This window comes from Zophobas morio, unplaced genomic scaffold (genome assembly GCF_036711695.1).
Source record: "Zophobas morio isolate AGI-343-1 ecotype UQ-CSIRO unplaced genomic scaffold, CSIRO_AGI_Zmor_V1 ptg000014l, whole genome shotgun sequence".
In the NCBI taxonomy this organism is placed as follows: Eukaryota; Metazoa; Arthropoda; class Insecta; order Coleoptera; family Tenebrionidae; genus Zophobas; species Zophobas morio.
This window is the reverse complement of record NW_026972119.1, coordinates 12,630,801-12,656,962: the sequence shown is the minus strand read 5'-3', so window position 1 is coordinate 12,656,962 and position 26,162 is coordinate 12,630,801. Positions and strand designations below refer to the sequence as shown.

The 26,162-nt window shown below is 33.0% G+C and overlaps 2 protein-coding genes across 2 annotated transcripts; one reads left to right on the top strand and one right to left on the bottom strand.

Moving 5' to 3' along the window:
• The first annotated feature begins 2,108 nt into the window (after positions 1–2,108).
• On the top strand, positions 2,109–13,409 carry LOC135129304 (nose resistant to fluoxetine protein 6-like). Its single transcript, XM_064056476.1, has 12 exons — positions 2,109–2,546; positions 7,449–7,684; positions 8,300–8,496; positions 8,546–8,673; positions 8,727–9,039; positions 9,091–9,210; positions 9,258–9,503; positions 9,555–9,650; positions 9,704–9,836; positions 9,886–10,060; positions 12,539–12,681; positions 12,736–13,409. Exons 1-12 carry the CDS (start codon positions 2,351–2,353, stop codon positions 12,883–12,885), a joined length of 2,133 nt encoding a protein of 710 aa, XP_063912546.1. The 5' UTR covers positions 2,109–2,350; the 3' UTR covers positions 12,886–13,409.
• Positions 13,410–13,572: 163 nt separating this feature from the next.
• LOC135129305 (uridine phosphorylase 1-like) lies at positions 13,573–22,955 on the bottom strand. The gene is made up of 7 exons (XM_064056477.1): positions 22,661–22,955; positions 22,170–22,293; positions 14,815–14,976; positions 14,250–14,435; positions 14,045–14,183; positions 13,798–13,991; positions 13,573–13,743 (listed from the first exon to the last, which is right to left on the bottom strand). Exons 1-7 carry the CDS (start codon positions 22,759–22,761, stop codon positions 13,645–13,647), a joined length of 1,005 nt encoding a protein of 334 aa, XP_063912547.1. The 5' UTR covers positions 22,762–22,955; the 3' UTR covers positions 13,573–13,644.
• Between the last annotated feature and the right edge of the window lie 3,207 nt (positions 22,956–26,162).

The following is a 26,162-nucleotide window of genomic DNA, read 5'->3' as shown; positions in this document are numbered from 1 at the left end:
GTAGCAACTTAGTTATGTGCATTACGTAAATAAGATTTTATTGTTGTCATCTGATATAAATCTTATTATAATATGTGTACTCAGAGAGTAACTGTCTTCGTCTAACATAAAGGTAGTAGTTTTAAAAAATCAGTTCTTTCAGTTGTGACGGAACACTGAGGAGAAAACCTTCACCACACCCGTTAGTTTTTTTGTGTATGCATATGTAACAATATTTCTTTTGATAAAAATACTTTCAAACGTTCAAGAAAAATGTGAATTATTGCAAAACTCATCGTTTACTTAGTGCAGAGAGTTATATATTAAACTCTTGCATAAATCACATAGTTACTTAACAAGTGATACAACATCATCAAATTTTTCGCGGAATATTGCGATGTTTATACTCAACTCAGTACGTGTATTTTTAATATCATTAATATATGGACAACGAAATTACGAGATATTAAAAATTGTTGTTATTATTGTTGGTTTAAGACCACTAATCGAAAAATTTTGATGTATAATGTGCACCAATGACGTTGACGTCGTTGTTTAGTGCTGACCAATATGATCAGAGTGTTTGAAACGCTGACGAATAACATGACACGCGTTTTTGAATTTCAGCAGTTATTGATTGCTTTAAATCTGAACTATTTTGTACATACTACGTTTGAAACAATTAAACACAAAATTAAGTTGTTGATATTAGTTTATTTTTCATGGACAACTATTGTAAATATTTTGAAATAAAGGTTATAATATTGTGCTGAAAATTACTTTCACCGCTAACGGTTTTACCATCACGTGAGTAATCTATCTGACCTTTGGAGCTCTGGAGCATCCGACAAGTTTAGATTTAGACTCTGCCGCGCCCAAATTATAAAACTTTACATTTTCCAATCTGATATTTATCATACAAAATTCCCTAAACTCGTTTTGTAATTTTCATACTGTGGTGCCCCGATTTGAAAAATTAAATTTCGCATTGAGAAAAAAAAACAACGGTGCGAAACTAGGCTTAAAGACCGAAACATTAATTTAACGTTATGTCAATTATTTTTTGCTTGAAATTCATGATCGCGTGATGGTTGTCATTGTTCATGTGAATCTTTATTTGCAATTGACGCACATCAAAAGAATTGTCGTAAAAATTGGGTTTTACAATTACACAAAATATTTGTCAAAGTTGTTTTTCTTTTTTCTTGTTAAGTAAAGTTTTAAAGCAAATTTCAAAATCATAAAGTGATATTTATATATTTTAGTTACCACGAATATCAACCAAATCCCTGTCTTATTATTCACAGAAATGCAAAATGCGATTCACAGGAAAATACATCTCAAAGTCGTTAAAATGATATTTGAAGAGCACAAAAAGTACTTCATTACAATTAGATACTCATTATATCAAATTAAGTAATTGAAGTAGGTACATTGAATTTTTGTAATCGCCTGACACACAGACGGAAACGGACGACCGACATTTCCATATTCTACAACCTGTGAAATTTAATTCCTGGCGCAACTTCTTCGCATACTCTCGTTGTAACGGTGTTTTGTCATCTCTAATCCAAATATTTATTACCTAACCTCCACTTTTCACCAAGTGCTAAATTTTACAAACAACTGACATAAAGTTTGCTAGGTCAGTTCCATTACTTCATAGTCTTTTCCTAGCGGTACCAAAAACCCGAGAAATATTATTTATTTTGTAACTTGCAACTGATGCGTTACATAAAACGCATAGGTATCTCGTTCTGTAACCCATATAAACAGGTTATTTTGATTTTGGCGATTACTTTCACCTTTTCTTAGATAACACTGTGTTAACTACCGAGAGAATTTCAATTTTTCCATAATTCCAAACAATAATGTATTGACCCGACCGACCCCGTTGCCATTGTTATGAAAGAACCCTAACACATCGCACAATTTTCTTGCAAACCCAGAATGTGATGGCGAGCAACGGGGTGCGCAATTGACGCATTTGTAAACTCATCCCACGCAGAGTGCACTGGCGTACATAAGATTTTTTCTTAGCATACGATGGACTATTCGAACCGCAAACCAATGTCACGCCACTGGAACTACCCTTCCACTGCGCCCTTGTGACTTCATCTGCGCACTTGTATCCCCACCGCTCGCCATCACATCTGGGTTTGTTTTTTTTTGTACTTACCGCACGCGTAAGTCGTAAGTGAGACCGCATGTTACGGTCAATTTACCCCACTGTTACCAATTCTTGTATCCCTACCAAGTACCGCGATGCACATTGCGTTAAATCTTATAAGAATTTACCAACAAGCCGGCTTTTCCTCAATATTTTTTTGACGTTTGTAAAAGACAGTTTGAAATTAAATGAGAAGTTGCAATGTTTGTGGTTTTGTTATTTGTGTTAAATGCGGTTGTGCTTAGTAATTGTGTAAACGAAGCACTTGTAGGACAGTCAGTGCTTTATGGAATATCGTATTTGGCGCAAGAAGATGCCGATTTTTCGTCGGCATGTCAGGAAGAATTGGCGCTTTTCTACAAGTCGGTGGAAGAGCAGAAACCGTGGGCTTTAAAAGGTAGGAAGTTTTTGCACTAGATGTAAAATATTGTTTTTATATATCCTCGAAACGATAATAATTTAGTAGATAATCTAGATTTGTTTTTCAAAATAAAATCAGTAGGTAGTTTCGTACACCTGACGTAAACTAAATTCCTAAATCAAAATTAGTCAAAAAAGAAATTGAGACACCTTTAACAATACATAGCACCAAAGATAACTATTATTACGTTTTTATTAACGACAAACGAATGTAGTTTTTGGTATTATTTATTTGTATCGTATTTAGTTTAGTACCGGAACTAAATTTCTACGTGAGTAGCTAAAAGTGTTATTATTAGGTTCCGAATGGGTTTTTGTTTAAAATGTTTCTATTGAATAATCGAATCAAAGTATTATTTATAACGGTTACGATCTTAAAACTTCTACTTTCAGACCACTTATAATTTCCTACAAAGTGTCATAGTACTTTTTTATGACAAGTTGCTTGTGATTTAATATCTTTACATAATTATTAAAATTTAAAAATTATTTAAAGAACTATTTTTAGTTCCTGCTATAAAGGGTGTTTAGACTCCCTCTTAATTTTTTTTTTTTATCAACTGAACATGAAATAGACATGTAAGTAGAGCATATCATTGTAATTTAATGGTCTATCAAAATCCATCAAAAAAAGTGACGTTGCAATTTAAAAAAATATAGGTATTGCTTTTCTCAATCAAGCTAAAAACAATAACGTTTACGGAATTTCAATATCTCTATCCGTTCTTCTATCTTAGTTTTTGCCTTGTTTGGGAGTTAATTTCAAATACTACGTTTACAAAATATCCGCATTAAAATTGATTTTATTAAAAACTTCAAAGTAGACATACAAATTCAGTTCCAAGGCTGAATCGTTTACAAATTATGTTGCTCATCCCCTATATATAGATCAATAATCATCAGTGAATCTCTCCAAAAAATTTTTAATTTTTGGTGAAACCGAACATGAATTAAGGCATAATTTAACCCCGTGTCAATTATTTTTTGTCTGACATTTTTGTTCGCGTGACAGTTGTCATTGTTCACGTGAATCTTTATTTGTTAATGAATCAGACCGTCTAGCTGGCTACCTCCTTTCCGAGGATGCAACTAGATTTACAAGGATGTTTAAACTTCCATTTCTAAAAGATTCTCCACAATAAGGGTCATCTCGGGATTTGTTTGTAAAACGTTTATTACCAAAGGCATTTTATCGAAACGAGTCAGTGTAAGTTTGACGCTGTCTTACAGAGCATTTACAAGCAAGCAATAGCCCCGCCCATCCACCCCCTCTTCATTCTAGTAATTACTCTTAGTATTGTTCAGTTATTTACCAAAATCAGTCTTATCTTAACAAATACTAGCCCCGCCCACCCGCCCTCTCTTGTCCTAGAGTGTATGTAATTTGCCAAACTCAGTCTTATCATAGCAAGTGCTAGCCCCGCCCACCCACCCTCTATTTTCGTGGAAGATGTCATTTGCCAAAATTAGTCTGATCTTAATAAGAACATATAATTAGCCCCGCCCATCCTCCCCACCTTCATTTCAGTGATTCATTTTATCAACCAGAATGAAAACTGGATCGCATAGTACTTGCTAAGATAGAACTGATTTTGGTAAAGGGCGTATCTTATAAGAAAATGAAGGGTGGGTGGGCGGGGTTAGTATTTGCTAAGATAAGACTGATTTTGGGAAATTACACACACTCTAGGAAAAGAGGGCTAGTAGTTGAAAGGATTAGATTGAGAGGCAAGTATAGGCATATGCATGTGTTGTCCGAGGAAGCAAAAATTCCACCTTCTTTATCCTTTTTTTGCCACATTATGCTTGAAAAACACACTAATTCAATAGCTATGGAAACGGGAGACCTATTTTTACATATCTAGAGGTCACGAAACGTCGAGAAAACATGAAAGGTACAACAAGCAAAAAGACAATAAAAGTAAGGTTAGGGACGTTTTATGTGACAGTTATTATTTATTAATACTGGTGTAAAATTAAAACCAAAGTGAAAAATCAGGATCTTAGTTTTTGCCTTACAAAATATCGACAATTGAAATTAATTTTATTAAAAACTTCAAATCAATTACAAATTATGTTACACGTCCCCTATATAGATCAAATCATCAAAGTACTTCTCCCAAAAAGTTTTAATTTTTGGTTAAAATAACTTGAAAAAATGCATTTGAAAAAAAAAAGCATAAAACGGTTGTACCTTTTTTTTTCAATACATTTCTCATGGAATTCTCGGTAGGCAGTAAAAACTAAGTTTAATGATAAGTTAAATACCAAACAAAAGTGTAATAAAAAAATTTAGCGCTTTCTGTCTAAGAGTGAACACCATACAATTTTTAATAACAGAGAGAATAAATAATGCTCGTTTTTTTTAGTACTGAGGTATTTTTTACATGGTGTAAACACCACGTGACTCTTAATCATTGTATTTTTTTGTGACGTTGGCAACATATTTAAAATTTTCGCCCGTGTCAAACTGTGAACTGACATGTTAACATTGCTGTCAATAATTCAGAATTACCAACACAAAAATTTGCCTCAATCATTAATAGTCACCTAAATACTGTTACCGTTAAAGAATAATACGATGTGATTCAACTTTCAGAAAATAAAAAAAAATAAAGACTAATATTTTTTTCCTCTGAAACTTTACACATTAAAACTGGTTTTTGGATCACACTGTTTGTATTCCACATGAATTTTACAGAAACGTGTATGGTAGGAGGAGTAATAATAATACTCATTCAGAGTAGGCGTTGGAATATCATTTAACACAAACAGCATAATAACATATAGCATATGTATAACAGGTTATGTTTCTGCCAAATGGATGTTATAAGAACAGAGATGCCGTTTGTGTCAAATGAAATTCCAACGCCTTCTCTAAGTGATTTTTCAATTGATCACCCATTAACATTAAACTAAACCAATAAAAGAACTATCTACTGTTAGTTATACGAAAATCTTAGATAAGTTAGTAGGCAGCAACTTTTATATAAATGGGATTTCGCTCATCATAATTTCGAAATAGTATATTCATTCGTTTTTAGACAGTATTTTGTAGAACGTGTTTTTTAATTACAAATAAGAGGAGACTCTGGAAACAGAAGGTGTGAACGACGTAGGGCGTAGTTTAATTAGTCAATTTGTCTCAATGACAGTGACATTCACAATCGCGGTCATACAATCTTGGACGTCATTTTTCTATCATTTTGAAAATTTTCGTGTAGTCTATGCCTTGTTGTCGCTGGATACGAAATGATAAATTCAAAATATTTTAGGTTATATAACTAGTTATCAGTGTATGTCAAATTCATCATAAACATTCGTCTCGAAGGGTTTTCCAGAAATGTTTCTAAAAAAACATAGGATTGAAGTATAATTTGGCAGCTTTTACCAGTCATTCGCACCTTCAAGCTATTTTTTTTTTCTAACTTGACATAGCTGTCAGTCGTATCCACACTCTTAAAAACGACATAATACATCAAGGCACTCTAGTCTAGTGTCACCATGGCCGTAATGTCAAAAATGACAAAACTTAAAAAATGAGGTTACAATGCTGAACGGTGACAGTGGAATGAAAACTTTTATTTCCAGTGCCTCTCCTTATGTCAAATTTAAAAAATCTCGGAATTATATAGTTCAACTCAAAAAAAAAAACAGAATCTGGCACTGACGACCACTTTTTATGAGTGGGGTTGTATATACTACTAATGAGATTTGAAAATCTGAACAGAATTATATATTAGTGCTTAAGAGTCGTGATTATCATCTTATATAATAACGTTGCCACTAACCTACATTTTTTCTAACATAAAAATTCGTTACGTTTAATAATCAGAAGTTATTTTGTGTTTTTTAAAACGCTTCCAGCCATGTTCTATGAAAACAACATAACTACCTAAATATTTGTTGTTGCATTATTGTTATATAACAAAGTGGCTAATATTTTTAAATTTGGGAGAAACTGTTATGAGTTATGACCCACTTATACAGTAACATTAATTATTTTTAAAGTAGTACGAACAAAGAACTCTTGCAAAATATCCAGCAGTGAGGGGTTTATTACATTATAATGCTCACTTACGAAAAATAGTGTCAGTTGAACGCAGTAATAAAAAGCCAGTTCAATGGGATGTTAAATAGTATACACAAATGGCGCCTTCTCAATTCTTTCAGTTTTAAGTACAATAAAATTAAAATATACATACTTCAATACATAAAATGTCAGGAAAAGCGAAGCAAAGTGTAATATTTTTTTCACCTTCCCCTATTTGTGTTCAAATTTTGTAATAAAAATTTATAGACATATTCAAAGTTGAAAAATTCACTGAATAAAAATTTTGAATCGTTTTCACCGACAAATACTTATTTACTAAATAAATAATTGCTTTATAAGAATATACACATTTCGCGATAATGTTTACTATTGTCTTCATTGTTCCTGATGCTTTTAGCAAACACAGCTGCACTCATAATAATTCCTGTCTTAAATTTTTCAAAAATTATTATCACTCTTTTTTTTTCAAACGACTTTATTGTCTCAATTCAATTATTAATTGACGCAAATTTAATTTTATGTTATTGTTTTATATAGTTTGTCCAACAATATGTAGACTAACAAACGTTTCATCTTATTTTCTTGAAATTAAAATTTTTGCGTAACCATTTATATAATCAAAATCACTATTCGCGCCATAGTTTTGTAACACAACTACATAGAGTCACCAAATTTTCCAAAATACTAATAAACCCTCAAAACCGTCATTTTGACCAAAACTGTGTCACATTCACCGCATAATTTTCAAACTTTCACTCGAACAAATACCGACTAAGCAAACCCTTTCCCAGTTTGTAAAAACCCAATTAAAATTCATGTTTTCAGTTTTGGATGCAAGCGGAAATCCAGGTCCCGGTTTCTTCTACGGCAACAACCTCTGGCTGGGTTCTTACGCACAATGTGAAGATTTAGACAACACCAGACGCTTCGAAATCAACTACGAAGTCGTCAAGCACCCCAATAGCACCCCGTACGATTTTCCTCCCTTTCAATTGGGCTTTTTCGTAGCCCACATTCAGCATAATAGCACCATGCAGCACCACAGTCAACTACCTCTAGAGGTAAGAGATTCATTCAGTTTTAGCTGAACTTGAACTTTACGAGTGGGAAAATTGTGGCCTCGTTTTGTGAAAGTTATTGCAGAGGAAAGTAAGGTAAATCGTTTTGGTTGGTTTTATAACGCAGTCTTGTGTGATATTATGGCGATGCAATCTTTTATTATATAAGGACTTAATGAGTGTTTTGCTTTTAGTTGGATTTGTAGGTTAAAGTTATTCGTTTTTTTGGGAGTTATGTAAAGTATTGGTAACACGCTTTTTAATAAGTGCAGTTACAAAAATGTGTATCGATTTAGCGGTAGTTGACTTTTACATCCTTTAAATTCGCTATGTGCCAATTCTTGCGTCATTAACGATGATTGTTCGTGGTTATAAATAAAACATACTGAGAGCTAGGTACCCGGAAGATGTACAAATCCAAGATTTTTTTACTTTGAATTTTATTGTAAACGTCAAATATTAACACATTAGTCAAATACTTCGGACTAGATGTTCTCAGAAAACCTATTTGAGCACAGTTCGTTACATAACAATTTACTTATTTCCTGACATTGTAACAATTATAAATAACATCCTAATATTTAAATTTCTCCAGTTGACTCTATGTATCTTTTTCAGTTTACCATACGAACTGGACTTTGCGCCCCTCGGTCTTGTTCAACACACGATTTAGGTTCTTTGATTGAACAGTACCTCGACAATAGAACCCTCACCGTTCAAAATTTATACAACTTGCAGTTAATTTTAACCATGGTGAGGTCTGTAGAACCACTTGGCTTGTGGTTGTTCCAACTGCCAAAAACCATTGTCTTACTGTAAGTTAGTCCGATGCTTTAAATATGTCAATAACACAAAAATCAACAGAACACTGGTTTTTGTCGTTCTAATTTTGGCAATCGTTGGTACTTGTTACGACGTTCGACAGCATCAACGGTCCAAGAATCTTATTACCGGTCATCGAGGTAATCTTACAGGAAAACCGAGTAATAGTGGTAATGTGGCAACTTTCTGTCTCTTGCTCAATCTTGAGTTATAAAAATTCTAGTGTCTGAAGTGGAACTGGTATCTAATTCTTCGTCGGAAGACGAGAGGACAAGCACCTTGGGTGAAATCCTCAAATGCTTCTCTTTATATTCAAATATAAAGAACTTAGTAAAAAGTGATTTACCACCAAATTCTGTGACTATTATTCATGGTTTAAAATTCTTTGGCATGTTGTGGGTGATTATGGTACATGCTGTATTCTACCAGTCAGACTATTTGGACAATATGGGTGTGGCTTACAGACTATCCGAAGACATTTTTGCCCAAATATTAAGTAATTCAACATACTGTGTTGACACATATCTGTTTCTCAGGTACTACTACTTGTTTCCTGTTATTCAGCTACACACACGTTTTATTTTTAGTGGATTCCTGTTAGCTTATCTCTTTTTTATGGCGAAGAAAAACATTGACAGAATTAGCAGTGGAGGTTATCTCAAAAATGTGTTGCTGTTCTTTCACATGTTTATGAATCGATTTCTAAGGTTTGATTTAGTACTTTAGAAATATGTTACTACAGGGATTATTTTAGGTTAACCCCTCCATACGTTTTTGTTATTTTGATGACAGATGTGATGTACACTTACTACAGGAAAGCTTCAGTGCTTTACACTAGCGAACACAATGACGATCTGTGTCCAAAATACTGGTGGAGGAACTTGCTCTACATCAACAATTTGTTCCCTAGATCAGAAATGTGCCTCAGCTGGTCGTGGTACCTCTCTGTTGATACACAGTTCTTCGCTATAGCTACATTCTTACTTATACTTTCAACAACGTAAACCATCTTCACTCAAAATAAACAATTAAGTACTTTGCTAATTTTCAGCAAATTTAAAACATCAGCAACCATAACCGTTCTTTTAATTGTTGTTAATATTTTCGCCACCACTTACAAGTCTTACAGTATTAAATACATACCGACGTGAGTACCCACTAAATTACGTTTTAACAGTTTTAGTCTTCACTGTATTTTAGAATGGATGACCAATTGACACAGCTCGACGCCATTTACGATTTGCCGTGGAACCGAATTGGCCCTTACCTAGTTGGAGTAATCACGGCTTATATTTTCGTTGTTAAACTCGAACGGAAGCTTAAACTGACCAAGGTTGTTTTTGTAGTGGTGTTAGTTTAAATAATGTAAAATTTTATTTTAGATTGCTAAAACTATTTTGTGGACTGTTTTCCCAGCTTTGAATCTCTGGATTATGTTCACGATTTATACGAGAAATTTGTCCGTTGAATTTTCAGCAGTGTATATGGGAGTTTCGAGAACCTTATGGGGAGTAGGATTGGGGTGGTTGTTGATAGCGTGCTGTACAGGAAATGCAAGTAAGTACAACCACTGCAACAAATGTTTGACCATATTATCATTAAGTAAAACTCAGGTGAAATATTTAGCACGGCATTGTTGCGGCCCGAAAATTGCTTCCTTAAATTAACCCTATCTCTGCGCAAATTCGTTCTTTTACCAAATATGGACACAAATTACTGTCCACTATGTTTTTCAACCCGTTTCACTGACCGAAACTTCTTATAAATAGGAAACGGCATGAGATCTATTCATGGCTATAAGAGTATTAGCCCCGCCCATCCACCCTGTCTTTTCTTAGCGATTATGTCATTTGCCAAAATTAGTCTTATCTTAGCAGATACTAGCCCCCTAAGAAAAGGGCGGGTGGGTGGGGCCAATACTTGCCAAGATCAGACGGATTTTGCCAAATAACATACACTTTAATAAAATAAAGGGAAGGTAGGTGGGTCTAGTACTTGCCAAAATAAGACTGAATTTGGCAGATGTCATATCTTTGAAGAAAATAAAGGGTGGGTGGGCGGGGCTAATACTTGCCTAGATAAGACTGATTTTGCCAGATGATGTAGCCTCTACCCGTCATTTTCTTAGAGAGTAGGTCATTTGCCAAAATCGGTTTTATCTTAGCAGGTACTAACTAAGTAAATTAATTAAACAATTAGCTTTGAGAGTTTATATCGTGCATTTCCCCAGCTTATAAACACAAAATGTCACGAGAAATACGTCTGGTTGATGTCCGGATGATGATAACGGCCTAAGGGAAAAAATTTAATCCCCTCGTCCCTCAGTCCACGATATTATGCATTCTGTTGCACTTTCCACGATCCTTTCCTCAGAGTGGGACAACGTTAGGTTGATTTAACTGCCGTAAATGAACTATTAGTAATCTTGTGCGAGGAAATAAGAAGTCTTATAATGTAACACTTAAGTATAAGCATCCATAAATCTTATTTATAACTTGATAAACAAAGCATAAGTCCTGACTAAGTGAATCTCATGAAATCTCCTAGCAAGTGCTTTATTTGAACAATCAATCTCATGACTGTTAAATTGCGTTAGAACCAGTAACGATTAAAATCTTAACATGAACAGTGAATTTACAAATAATAAATCAAATTTGTAGTACGTGTTAGCATCGGTCGAAAATTCGTATACTTCCGCTTGGAAAAACCGCAAGAATTAGCTACACTTGTTGGGGATACTGTGTGGTCGTCATCGATACGATTAATTGTCGTTAAACAAAGGCTCCCCCTTTTATTAATCTAGCTACCAGAAAAAGAACTATGTTTAACGATTTTCTTAATTAATTTTTTTTTTCAAATTCAAATTATTCAAACGCGGTTTCGCGCCGTTGTTTTTTTTTCAGCGCGAAATTTTTAATTCAAATTTGGTCACCACAATATAATCCCCAATAACTGATCTTGCATTAATTACGCTGGTTGAGGGAGACAGTGGCGTCAAATGCGATTTTTGTTTAAATTATTGTCGTTCAGTGACAATACAAACAAAAATCGACGTACCAATTTTAAAACGTCTTTACACTTACAACAAACCACAAGTGTAAGGGCGATTTTTTTTGTTTTTCACCAAACGCACTAAAACATGGGTGATTGTGCACACTATTCAAATAATTAATTTTTTTAAATGAGGTTTTCTAGGGTTGTGAACCCCATTTTCAGGACACCCAGAATATTACAAGGATAGTGTTCCAGATATCAATATTGTAATTTCATAACTACAAAAACGTCAACATCGAGATTAAATTATTTATACTACTCTGATAGGTTTGTATAAATATATTTTGATAAGAAAATTCGTCATAAAAACTGAGATAATTTGCAGTTGTAAAATTGACAGGAAACTACCGAACTTTTAATGTACCCTACATAGAAAATAAGTTTCATTTTCTCGATAATTCATAAAGTAAGAAAATCTGCTGCTGTGGCACTTTTTGCTACAGAATTTTTTCACGTTTCAATATTTTCAGTTTTAATGCATTAAAATAAGAAACAAAGGTGGATTAATAAAGCAAAAATTTAAAATTCAACACCAAAGATTACATATTCCATAAAATCTGCAACAATCGGACAGATAAGGAACGACAGACAGACAAACAGACGGAAATAGGCAAACTACTTTTTCATATTCTTTAAGCTATTAAAAATCGAAGAAATTACACATTATTTTTACCAAAAAATATTGAATGAATATGAAGTAATTCAGATTTTTAACTTAATCATTGTTAGTCGTAATAATGTTTATAAATAACACATGTAATTAGTTAATTAATTAATTAATTTAATAATAGAGAAACTTTTCTCCAAACAAATTTATTTCATTACACTCTAATTACGACAAACTATTACGTCAATTCTTTGAATTTTATTACGATTAAGCGTGAGGAATTTTCTCCAAAAATACGAATGTCAAAGTTTCATACAGACACAAGTTTTAAAAATCACGCAAAATTCAACACTTTATTACATCTTGCTTTACAGGGATTTTGGAGCAATTCCTTTCTTTTCCCGGCTGGATTCCACTGAGTCGATTAACATACTGCGCATACCTTCTAAATCCTCTTTTAGCCAACATGATCTACATGGGATCCAACAGCAGTTTAAACGCCTCAAAGGCTTCGTTCGTAAGTATAGGTACCGTTGTCAAAGAAAGGGAGCAATAACGAGACACTTTTCAGGGAGCTCTTTCACAGGGCATAGCGATGTCAACATTCTTTTTAGCTTTCTTTTTCTCCGTATTAATTGAGTCTCCGAGTATTTTACTTACCAAAATGGCTTTCAAGAAACTAACGCAAAAGAAGGATACCAAAAATGCTACTTCTGTCTAGTACTTATCTGTGATTGTAGTTTAATATGAAGTTAACTAGTAAGTTAGTGAATGATCTATGTATAACCATGTTATATGTTATAATAAAATAAGTGTTATTTTTGTGGCGTTAAGACAAAAAGCGTTGTCACGAATAAATATAATTTCGTTGAAAATACGTGAAGATCCATAGGAAAAGAAGTCATAAATTTGAAAAATATGATGAATGAATTGATGTTTTCTTTTTTGATCTCTTTATAGTTTTATCGATTTACTTTTTATAATTTGGTAGGTATTCATTTCAAAATTAGAATTGTGATACAAAATAAAATTACGAGAAATTTTATAACAAAAAGAACCGAGCTGTGTACGTTTATTTCTGAGTAGTATCATTAAACTTAGCCAAGCCATTATATGTTGTTCCTTTTTTATTTTATCTGTCATTATTAGGTACATGTTATTTTTGTTGTTATACATTCATATTTGCCACACACTAAATACAATGTTTAATAATATGTATACAGAATTTGGAATAAATAAAATAAATGTATGCTCTACGCTTGTGTCGTTTAAATTAAAACCATATAATAATCGAAGATTCACCCTGTATATTTCGTCAGTTCTGCCAATATTTCATCTGTATGTTATCTTAAAAATAGTGAAATAATTGTCCAGTGGGAGATAACAGAGTGACAGGAAGTAAACATCGTTTTGAAAAAGTGTATTGTTTATTGAAATAAATTTCATTTATAAATATTGGCTAGCTATTAAATATACTGTTTTATGACTTGTTTTCTGACAGTTTCTTTTTAATGTAGCGTCCGACAAGAATTTGTGGATGATTTTGCCACTCCATCATCACTTCTTTAGGAGTAGTCACCTGAAACAAATATACAAAAAAAGAAGTTAATTTAGAACAGCTATTATACTATACCTGGTCGCCTTTCAGCCGATTGACTAAAGCTACATTAACCAAAGCAGACTTAATTCCAGCTTTATACGTAAGTGCTGCAAATATAGTCGCTTCCATTTCAATATTCTTAACTCCTTTGTTCTGCAACTCTCTTAAATAATTCATCTTTTCTTCTTCCGAGTGCTCACAAAAAGCTCCATCAGTTCGTCCTTGTCCTAGTTAAAGTTGCAAATATAAATAAAATTGGTACTAAGTATCATATTTCTACCTTCATAGAAGTCATTTGCACACATCGTAGCTCCTGTGACAACTTTAAAGGAATCTTCAGGTTTTGACAGTGCTAGGAGTTCGTTGACTAGACGTTTGTCAACTATTGCCGGCCGCTTGACGACTTTACCACAAATTTTCTAAAAAATAAGACGACTTCAACGATAGCTATTTTTCTAATTTAGAACTGAACTTCATGTAAGTACCTGTTCATAATAGTTATTCCCCATTTCGTCAACCGCTTGATTGGCAACGATCACCGTTCCTGGTTCCAATCCAATACCCCCGCAGGTGCCTATTCTGAAGAAAATTGGATTTTTTACCTTCGCATGATACATAAGTTTAATTATTTCGTGGAGCAAAATTCCGATCGATGGAACTCCCATGCCGTGCTAAAATTAATTTCCATTTTTTTATCAATTTCATTATCAATGTAATCCAACAGATGGCTATGTAGTTGGTCTGAGATGACTAGCATGTTGACATGATTTTAACAGGTAGCAATATGATTAAAAGCATATTAATTAGGATTACAATCAATGGAATTATTACATGAATGGATGGATACGGTGTAAGCGTTCAATAAATAATCTCATTCATCTCGACTGTAATGCATCAACAAATGTGTGTACATTCAATTATTATCAAAGCCTGACGAAATGTTATAAATCAAATAATGTTGTAATGACTGATTATGAGATAAGCACTGTTCGCATGAAATAACACGAAGATCAAAAATATTTCCCGTTTTGGAAATCTAGCAGTACTTACACTAACACAAAGCACAGGTCCAACTTTATACATGGCAAAACGCTGTGATTTTCGCGTAATATCTTGCAAATCGGCACCAGTAGGTAAACTGTGGCCAATTTCCTTCATTATGTAGTGGGCGAATATTTCCATTCGTGCCGAAGTACCACCCATGCAGACAAACTGTAACAAAAATGTATTCAGTTTAAATGACGCTTTTCGCCAACAAAAATGTCACCTTGTGAATTTCGGCTTTTCATTGTTGTTAGAAATTTAAAAAAATTAAAAGGTTAGCTAAGTCGCTAAGTACCTAATCAGGAATTAAAAATATAAATTTAGAAGGATTACTATGAAATACTTATTTTGTTATCGGTGTGATAAATGAGCTTTGTCAGTTTTAGAAAAAAGTTTCCTTCGTTTAAATCCAAACTAGGCGTGTATTCTCCGATAGCTTTAAAAAATAAATTATTTAAGCTGAGAAAGTCAACAAGCGCTATCACTTATCAATATGATGAAGATAACGGATTAAAATTTTATGTAATATATGATTCTGTCGTGTGGTAAAATGACAAGATGAAATATAGTCATAACTTAAAAATGTTGCTATGAACAACATATCAGAAGATACAAAACAAGCTTGAACTTTTTCTTAGATATCTTATGATATAATATATGTGGTTCCATAACACATATAAAATTTGACAACAAACGGTCCGGTAATTTCGAAGATTGAGTATCTGTCTAACAAAAATTGACACACATGATCGTTTTCCGGGTTGGAACCGTGTTAATTTAGTTTTTGGGTTCAACGTTTCGCATATTTTCCCTGCTCCTGAAGATGCCACTTACGAAACGTTGAGCCCAAAAACTCAATTAACACGGTTCCAACCCGGAAAACGATCATGTATTGATTCCTACCGTGGAAGCCTCCGAAATTATTTTTAAAAATTGACACAGACAGACAGATAGACGGAAACGAGAGACGTATTATTTCGTACTCCAAGGATCACAACACATCGAGAAAACATAAAAGGAGCCAGTCGTCACCAAGTCAAACTTAGGTTAATAGTTATAAATCTATTAATTATCTTTTGTAAGTTTAGGTATTCAATTTAATAAGTATATATTTAAGGAATTTATTTTTTTTATTGTATCTTAAAATATATAATATTGGTTAAGAGTTAAATGGAATTATTCTGTTGGGCATATTCTTTTTATATTTAATTAAATATTAAGATATACACATTGTTGCTTTGTGTACCTACTGAATTATGTATAAAGGACACATCAGTGACCGCACTTACACTTTCCAAATCATAAAAGACAATCTCAGTCAGCTAAAAAATTAATGATAAATTTTGTAGAAAAAATACACTTTGTTTCAGATTTTTTTAGAATTTTTCAGCTCGTTACAGATTGTTTCAGGCCCTTTCAAATTTTTTCAGATCGCTTTATAAATCCTTTCAGATCTCTGCAAACTGTTTCATATTCTTCCATTTTTTTTTAGATTCTTCTAGATTCTCTCAAATTCTCTCAGATTCTTCCAGGCTTATCTAGGTTCTTCTAGATTCGTCTAGAAACCTGAAAGTTTCTCGCCCTCTTCTGATTCTTTCCGATTCTTTGTTTCATATTCCTAGAATCCGTGAGATTCTTCCAGATGTTTTGATTTTCGTTACAACTCATCCTTTCGGATCCTTTTAGATTTTTTCTGATTTTCTCTTTCAGATTATTTCGATTTTTTTGAGATTCTTTCAAAAATACCGTCAAAAATTCTCAAAATTCTTTAAAATTTTTCAGATTTCTAGAGATTCTTCCAGATTCTTCCACATTTTTATAGATTCTTCGAGATTCTCCTAGATTCTCTCAAATTCCTTCAAATTCCTACAGATTCCTTCAGACTCTTTCCGAATCTCTCAGATTTTTCAAAATCTCCTAGTTTCTTTCAGATTTTTACAGATTCTCCGAAATTTTCTCAAATTCCCTTACATTCTTTCAGATTCCTTTAGATTTTTTCAGATAGCTTCAAAATCCTTCTAGATCCTTTCAAAATTATCCAAATAGCTTCAGATCCTTGCACTCTCCCAGATTCTTTCAGTTTTTTTTACATTCTTCTGGATTCATCATTCAATAATGCTCATAATCTTTCAGGTCCTTACAGATGGTTGGAATCTTAACAAATTTTTCCAGATTTTTTTTCTAGATTCTTCTAGATTCTCCCAATTTCTCTCACATTTTTCCAGGTTTATCTAAATTCTTCTAAGGTTTATCCTTAACTTATTTATTCTTCTAGATTCGTCTAGATTCTCCGAGATTCTGTCAGATTTCTTTCGATTCCATCTGATCACTGCTGTTTCTTCCTGATTTTTTTTAATTAATTGTTTCATATTCCCTCAGATTCCCTTAGATTTACTCAGATTCCTTCAAATTCCTCCAGATTCTATCAGATGCATTCAGATTCTTGCATTTTCCTTACAATTGTTCCTTCCGAATTATTTCTAATTCTCTCTTTCAGATTCTTTCCAATTTCTTCAGATTCTTTCAAAAATATAGTCAGGGATTCTCAAAATTCTTCAAAATTTATCAATTCTATTCGGATCGTTGCAAATCCTTACAGATCCTTTCAGATTCCTGCAGATTCTTCCATATTTTTCTAGATTCTTCGGGATTCTTCAAGGTTCTCCAAGATTCTATATAAGAGTCCCAGAGGTTCCCTCAGATTCCTACAGATTCCTGCAGATTTTTTACGAATATCTCAGATTTTTCCAGATCTCCTAGTTTCTTCCAAATTTTCACAGATTCTAATAGATTTTCTCAGATTCTTTTAGATTCTTTCAGATTCCTACAGACTTTTTCCAATTCTCTTAAATTCCCCCAGATTCTCTTAGAATTTTTCATCTTTCAGATGGGTTCAAAATCCTTCTAGATCCTTCTAAAAGTATCCAGACGACTTTATATCTTTGCACTCTTCCAGATCCTTCCAGTTTTTTATTTACATTCTTCTAGATTCATCGTTCATTAATTCTCATAAAGGTCCTTACAGATCGTTCCAAATCTTTTAAATTTTTTTCAGATCTTCAGATTCTTATAGATTCTCTCAATTTCTCTCAGATTCTTCCAAGTTTATCTAGATTCTTCTAGATTCGTCTAGATTCTCTGAGATTCTGTCAGCTTTCTTCCGATTCCTTCTAATCCCTTCTGATTCTTTCGAATTCTTTCCAATTCTTTGTTTCATATTCCCTCAGATTCTCTCAGATTCACTCAGATTCCTTCAGATTTCTTCAAATTCCTCCAGATTCTATCAGATGCTTTTATTTTCCTTGCAATTTTTCCGTTCGATTTATTTCTAATTTTCTCCTTCAGATTTTTTCGAATTTTTTCATATTCTTTCAAAAATACCGTCAGGAATCCTCAAAATTCTTTAAAATTTATCAATTCTATTCGGGTCGTTGCAGATCTTTACAAATCCTTTCAGATTCCTGCAGATTCTTCCAGAGTTTTCTAGCTTCTTCGGGATTTTTCAAGGTTCTCCAAGATTCTATCAGAGTCTCAAAGGTTCTCCCAGATTGCTTCAGATTCTTATAGATTTTTTCCGAATCTCTAAGATTTTTCCAAATCTCCTAGTTTCTTCCAGAGTTTCGCAGATTTTCTCGGATTCTCTCAGATTCCCCCAGATTCTCTCAGAATTTTTCACCTTTCAGATAGTTGCAAAATCCTTCTAGCTCCTTTCAAAATTATCCAGATAGCTTCAGATCCTTGTACTCTTCCAAATTTTTAGAGTTTTTTTACATTTTTTTGGATTCATCATGATTCATTAATTCTCATGATCTTTCAGATCCTTACAGATCGTTTCAAATTTTTCCAGATTTTTTCTAGGTTCTTCTAGATTCTCCGATTTTCTCTCAGATTCTTCCAAGTTTATCTAGATTCTCTGAGATTCTGTCAGATTTCTTCCGATTTCTTCTGATCCCTTCTGATTCTTCCTGATTCTTCCCGATTCTTTGTTTTATATTCCCTCAGATTCTCTTAGATTCGCTCAGATTCCTTCAGATTTTCTCAAATTCCTCCAGATTCTTTCATTTTCTTTACAATTCTTCCTTTCGAATTATTTCTAATTCTCTCTTACGGATTCTTTGAAAAATACTGCCAGGAATCCCGAAAATTCTTTAAAATGTTTCGGTTCTATTCGGATCGTTACAGATCCTTACAGATCTTTTCAGATTTCTGCAGATTCTTCCAGATTTTTCTAGATTCTTCGGGATTCTTCAAGGTTTTCCAAGATTCTCTCAGATTGGCTAAGATTCTATCAGAGTTGCAGAGGTTCCCTCAGATTCCTTCAATTTCCTTCAGATTCCTACAGATTCCGCAGATTTTTCCCGAATTTCTCAGATTTTTCCAAATGTCCTAGTTTCTTCCAGATTTTCGTAGATTCTCTCGGATTCTCTCGGAATCTTTCAGATTTCCTTAGATTCTCTTAGATTCTTTCAGATTCCTTCAGATTTTTTTCGATTCTCTCAGATTCTCTCAGAATTTTTTATCTTTCATATGGTTTCAAAGTCCTTCTAGATCCTTTCATAATTATCTAGATGGCTTCAATTCCTTGCACTCTTCAAGATTCTTGCAGACTTTTTACACTTTTCTGGATTCATCATTCGTTAATTCTCATAATCTTTCAAGTCTTTACAGATCGTTTCAAATCTTTTAAAATGTTTCCAAATTTTTTCTAGATTCTTATAAATTCTTTCAATTTCTCTCAGATTCTTCCAGGTTTATCTAGATTCTTCTAGATTTGTCTAGATTCTCTGAGATTCTGTCAGATTTCTTTCGATTCCTTCTAATCCCGTTTGATTCTTTTGGATTCTTTCCGATTCTTTGTTTCATATTCCCTCAGATTCTCTTAGATTCACTCAGATTCTTTCAGATTTCCTCAAATCCCTCCAAATTCTATCAGATGCTTTCATTTTCCTTACAATTTTTCCTTTCGATTTATTTCTAATTTTGTCTTTCAGATTCTTTCGACGTTCTTCAGATTCTTTCAAAAATTCCGTTAGGAATCCTCAAAACTCAACTCTTTAAAATTTTTCAATTCTATTCTGATCGTTGCAGATCCTTACAGATCCTTTTAGACCCCTGCAGATTCTTCCAGATTTTGCTAGATTCTTCGGGATTTTTCAAGGCTCTCCAAGATTCTCTCAGATTATCTAAGAGTCTGAGAGGTTCCTTCAGATTCCTATAGATTCCCGCAGTTTTTTTCCTAATCTCTCAGATTTTTCAAAATATACTAGTTTCTTCCAGATTTTCGCAGATGGTTTCAAATCCTTGCACTCTTCCAGATTTTTCGAGTTATTTTTTTTCATTCTTCTGGATTCACTATTCATTAGTTCTCATAATCTTTCAGGTCCTTACAGGTCGTTTCAAATCTTTTAAAAATTTCCCAGATTTTTTCTAGATTCTTATAGATCCTTTTAATTTCTCTCAGATTCTTCCAGATTTATCTAGATTCTTCTAGATTAGTCTAGATTTTCTGAGATTCTGTCAGATTTCTTTCGATTTCTTCTAATCCCTTCTGATTTTTTTGGATTCTTTCCGATTCTTTGTTTCATATTTCCTCAGATTCTCTTAGATTCACTCAGATTCTTTCAGATTTCCTCAAATTACCCCAAATTGTATCAGATGCTTTCATTTTCCTTAAAATTTTTCCTTTCGATTTATTTCTAATTTTCTCTTTCAGATTCTTTCGACTTTCTTCAGATTCTTTTAAAAACTCCGTCAGGAATCCTCAAAATTCTTTAAAATTTTTCAGATTCTTCCAGGTTGATCTAGATTCTTCTAGATTCTCTCAGATTTTCTCAGATTCCCTTAAATTCTCTAAGATTCTTTCAGATTCCTTCAGACTTTTTCCGATTCTCTCAGATTCCCCCAGATTCCCTCAGAATTTTTCATCTTTCAGATAGTTTCAAAATCCTTCTAGATCCTTTTAAAATTATCCAGATGGCATCAGATCTTTACACTCTTCCAGATCCTTCCAGTTTTTTTACATTTTTCTGTATTCATTATTCATTCATTCTCATAATCTTTCAAGTCCTTGCAGATCGTTTCAAATCTTTTCAAGTTTTTCCAGATTTTTTCTAGATTCTTATAAATTTTCTTAATTTCTCTCAGACTCTTCCAGGTTGATGTAGATTCTTTTAGATTCGTCTAGATTCTCTGAGATTCCTTCTAATCATTCCGATTCTTTCCTCAGATTCTCTTAGATTCACTCAGATTCCTTCAGATTTCTTCAGATTCCTTCAGAGTTCCTCAAATTCCTCCAGATTCTATTAGACGCTTTCAGATTATTTCATCTTTTACGATTCTTCCTTTCGAATTTTTTCGAATTTTTTCAAATTCTTTCAAAGACACCATCAGGAATCGTCAAAATTCTTGGATATTCTTTGAAAGATTCTTTGAAATTCGCTCAGACGTTTGATATTTTTCTCATATTAACATGTGTAATTTTAACTGCAATTTGTGACTCGATTACAATGCTTCCATAGCTTACACTTGGGAAATAATAAGCCTAATTATTGGCAGGTTGTCTGATTTGATCTTTGAATTGTAGCAACTTTCAACTCTTCCAAATCTCTCTGTAAGTTCTACCCGAGTACAAAAAATCAAACAAATCCGATAGAAGAATCAATTGGAACCAAATCTGGCGACCTTGCAGGCTAATGATTTGTACCACTATGACCTATCGGGTGATCTGGGAATACATTGTCTATAATATAAATATAGATAAAGATAAAATAAAAGACAGATATCGGTTAAGTATAATTCCGTAATTCCGTATCTCGCGGCTGTCACAAAATAACGAGTATATATTTATTTTCACCGATTTAAAGACAAAAGACAGAAGAAATATAGTTTACAGTACAACATAGACGGATTATTTATATTAAAAATGCTAAAGTATAATGTTATGTTAGAGGCAGAAAAATTAATTTGTGGCTTATCATAATCATAATAAGCACTAATTCTTATCAAACTCGCTTGAGCCGTCTTCAACAAGCAATTTTAAATTTACACACGACACAATGTTTGAACTTCGGATTAATAAAAAAATGAAAGAACGTTCCAAATTAAATTTTAACTACTTCAGTGTTTAAACAAATGAAATGGTCAGCGACCGGCTGGTTAAATAAATGAACCTTATCAAACCTTGGTCCGACTACTTAACAGTTTTTTTTTCAGTACTGAAAGCTGTAACACTCTAATTTAATTGCAACTTTGTAACATTTTTTTTTATTTCCGGTTTAGAAACCCCAAGCGTTTGTATAAGTTCTGTCAAATTAGATACAGTTGCAAAAATTCGCATATAACGTATAAATGATTGTATTTACCTGCACGTCACTAAACATGTTGACTAAATCATGTGAAGCTGCTCCCAATCCTAAATGATAAAGAAAATCATCTTTGATAGCTTCGATGTTGGGGTTCTGAGGGCGCAACGTTCCATCGGGATTCCTGAGGCAAAGTAAACGTTATCTGTAACCTTTCATTCTCAAATATTATCAGTTTGAAAGTAATTATTATATTTTAATAGATACCTATTAGGTAAATTAATATAGTCTGTGTTGTTCCTTCCATGTTATAAAAAGGGAAATAAAAACATTTTAAAACTAGAAAATATAAAATATCCCAACTGCTGCATTCGAATAGATAAAATATCTTGACTTTACGTAATATACGCTACAGCGCGCATAAAATTAAATTGCATCTGCAACCACATTCACTGAATTAATATTTTGCAGTTGCGGAATATAATCCCGAGTAAAATCCCGTTCTTTCGATATTTTTATCATTATTAAAATTTCTGTCGGTATGTACTAACCTGAGTTTCCTAACATTGCAACCGGGTTTTGTGCATTCAAATGCTCCGTCTTCGTAATGATAAAAATGGTCGTGTTCTTCGTTCTCGTGGTTCTGGGACATTTTGGATGCACATATAACACTATATCAATTATCCGCTCAATCGTTGCTACTTGAATGCTTCAAATAGGAAGTGTTGTCTATTTATCCACATTTTTATCGCATCTTATCATGAATCAAGCGCTTAGTTAAGCGTTTTCAATGCCATTATGCAATTCAGGAGCGTAAAACCCACTTTTGATTCACTTATGTCGAAGCCATAAAACAGGATTAATACTTATCGGGTATTTGCAACAAATTTACACTGCATTATCACCATTTATGTGAAACATGTTTAAATGACTAATTTACGAATAAATACCGACGAAAGTATTGTTTGTTTTTGAAACCTTGAACTTAGGTTTGTCTGTGTTTAAGGTGACCGTGCAACGCCGATTTTCCTTTTTTGACGTTAGTCCGTGAATGTGGTTTTGTTTCTCAAAAGAGGGTTCATTTTTACTATATAACGACAAGAATTTAATAATAACGTTATACAGTGACAAGAATGTTTAAAAAAATACAGTTAAATCTTAGAGTGACCTAAGAAGTATAACATTCCGATTCTAAAAATTTTTGAAAATAGAAATAATAGACGAACATTTCGAGTTAAATTTGAAGGACACAAAAAGCATGAAATGCATGTCAAATAAAGTCTGCTAACGAAAAATTGGTTTAAGGTTATTTAGACAGAACTTTCCCCGCCCCCGAAACACAATAAAACAACTCCAGTACGAATTTTATTTTTTTAATGCGAACCCTTATAAATTAAAATAAAAATATGTATGTAACGTTAAAGTTAATGCGAAGAAGCATGCTGCGCCGCTTTTCAAATGAGTTTTCCCTTAACTAAATTTTATTAATATTTTTGCATCGTTTATATCTATCATCTATCACTTTGGATAGGTGCAGTATAATCCTAATGATAACAATATTTTACTCAGAAAGGATTTATTCGGCCAATTTTTGAGAGATGTCATATATTTATTGAGAGTGTATAAATGAATAATTGCTTAACGATTTATCATGATTACGATAACCTTAAAATATTAAATTTACAAGATTTCAGGGCATTCGGTTTTGCAGTTTCAAAGTTAAATTACAAAATGTTGTTATACAGTATTGGAATTTTTTTCCAAAAAACTGGATGTGTAGGGTCAAAATTCGACACGGATTTACACACCACAAGTACAAGAGTATTTTGTCTTATAAAATTTACTATTATAAATTTTGGAGATATCGTCATTCCATTGGTGGTGGGGAAGGTTAGCCAAATTTTAGTTAGCGTTTATTCATCCATTTGGGATAAAATTTATTTATTATTTCGTGCACCTGACCTAAGTTGACCTAACGTGACCTGACATGTTTTGATTTCTCTATGTCTTAAGTAAACAAATTTTAAACATTTCTGTAAATATATAAAAACATCTTTGAAGCGATTGTATTTTGTGAAACAAAAATGTTTTAATTTACTTTTTTATCTACAAAAATTTTATACCGAGCGATTTTGACAAAACTGTAAAAATTGCTATATTTTAATTAGCGATTTTGGAACAACAGTAGGAATTTTCGAAGAAACGAAGCCGAAAATGACTTTTGGATATCGAAATCTACAAGAAAGTGTTTTCAACTAATTTTCGAAAATAGTTTAAAGACAGTCGAAAATGTCAAGTGCCAAAATCAGTCTTATCCTTATGACACACTAGCCCCACCCACCCACCCTTTATTTTCTTAGAGAATATGTCATTTGCCAAAATCAGTCTTATCTTAGCAAGTACTAGCCTCGCCCACACCCTTTTATTATTCTAACGACTAATTTTATTTCGATTCGGTATAAAATCATTCATTTCATTCAGATCGGATAAAATCAATCACTAAAAAGGAAGCAGGGTGGGTGGGGCTAATTCTAATGGGTTCTTCCGTCAAGTGGGAGTGGAAATAATAGAATCTAGGATGTGAAAAAAGGAAAAAAAAAGCTAATCGTAACTCTTTTTGTTATACAATTTGCTATAAAATTTATTTCTTATGTCATGCACCTGACCTGTTCAGACTTTTCTATTCTCTTAAATAAACAAATTTTAAACATTTCTATGAATATATAAAAACCACAAAGTACATCCTTAACACGATTGTGTTTAGTGAAACAAAAATTAATAATAATTTCCTTTTTCATCTACAAAAATTTTATACCGAGCGATTTTGACGAAACTGTAAAAACTGCTATATTTCAATTAGCGATTTTGTAATAACGGTAGGAATTTTGGAAGAAACGAAGCCGAAAATGACTTTTGGATATTGAAATCCGCAAGAAAATAGTTCAAAAATGGTCGCAAATGTCAAAAGTGCCAAAATCAATCTTATCCTTATCACATACTAGCCCCGCCCACCCACCCTCTATTTTCTTAGAGGATATGTCATTTGCCAAAATCACTCTTATCTTAGCAAGTACTAGCGCCGCCAACCCCCCTTCTTATTATAACGACTACTTTTATTTCGATTCAATATAAGATCATTCATTTTATTCGGATCGGATAAAATCAATCACTGAAAAGGAAGCAGGGTGGGTGGGCGGGGCTATTTATGTTCTTCTGACAAGTGGGAGTGGAAACTAATAGAATCTAGGGTGTGAAAAAAGTAAAAAAAAAAACGCTAATCGTAACTTTTTTGTTATACTATGTTCTATAAAAATTATTTCTTATTTCAGGCACCTGACCTGACTTGACCTAACGTGACCTGACCTGTTTTGACTTCTCTATTGTGTTAAATAAACAATTTTAAACATTTCTGTGGATATATAAGAACCACAAAGTGCATCCTTAAAGCGATTGTAAATATTTTGTGAAACAAAAATTAATAATAATTCCTTTTTTATCTACAAAAATTGTATGCCGAGCGATTTTGATGAAACTGTAAAAATTGCTACACTTATCAAATACTAGCTCCGCCCACCCACCCTCTATTTTCTTAGAGGATATGTCCTTTGCCAAAATCACTCTTATCTTAGCAAGTACTAGCGTCGCCACCCCCTGTTCTTATTCTAACGACTAATTTTATTTCGATTTAGTATAAGATCATTCATTTCATTCGGATCGAATAAAATCATTCACTGAAAAGGAAGCAGGGTGGGTGGGCGGGGCTAATTATGTTTTATTGTCAAGTGGGAGTGGAAAGTAATAGAATCTAAAAAAGTAAAAAAAAACTACCACCGGAAAATGGGGATAAGAGATAAAAAAATATAGATAAAAATTAAGCAACAAAGACAACCCTAATCGGATTACAACCTACCGAAAATTATGACCCCACGTCTTTTAGCCGGTCGACGGGCGGTTTACCTAGATTATCATAGAAACGATACTCAGGACAGGACTCGTTATTACGTTTTCTACATTTCTAGTTACCTGTTTGTAAAATAAATGTTCTATTCTTTT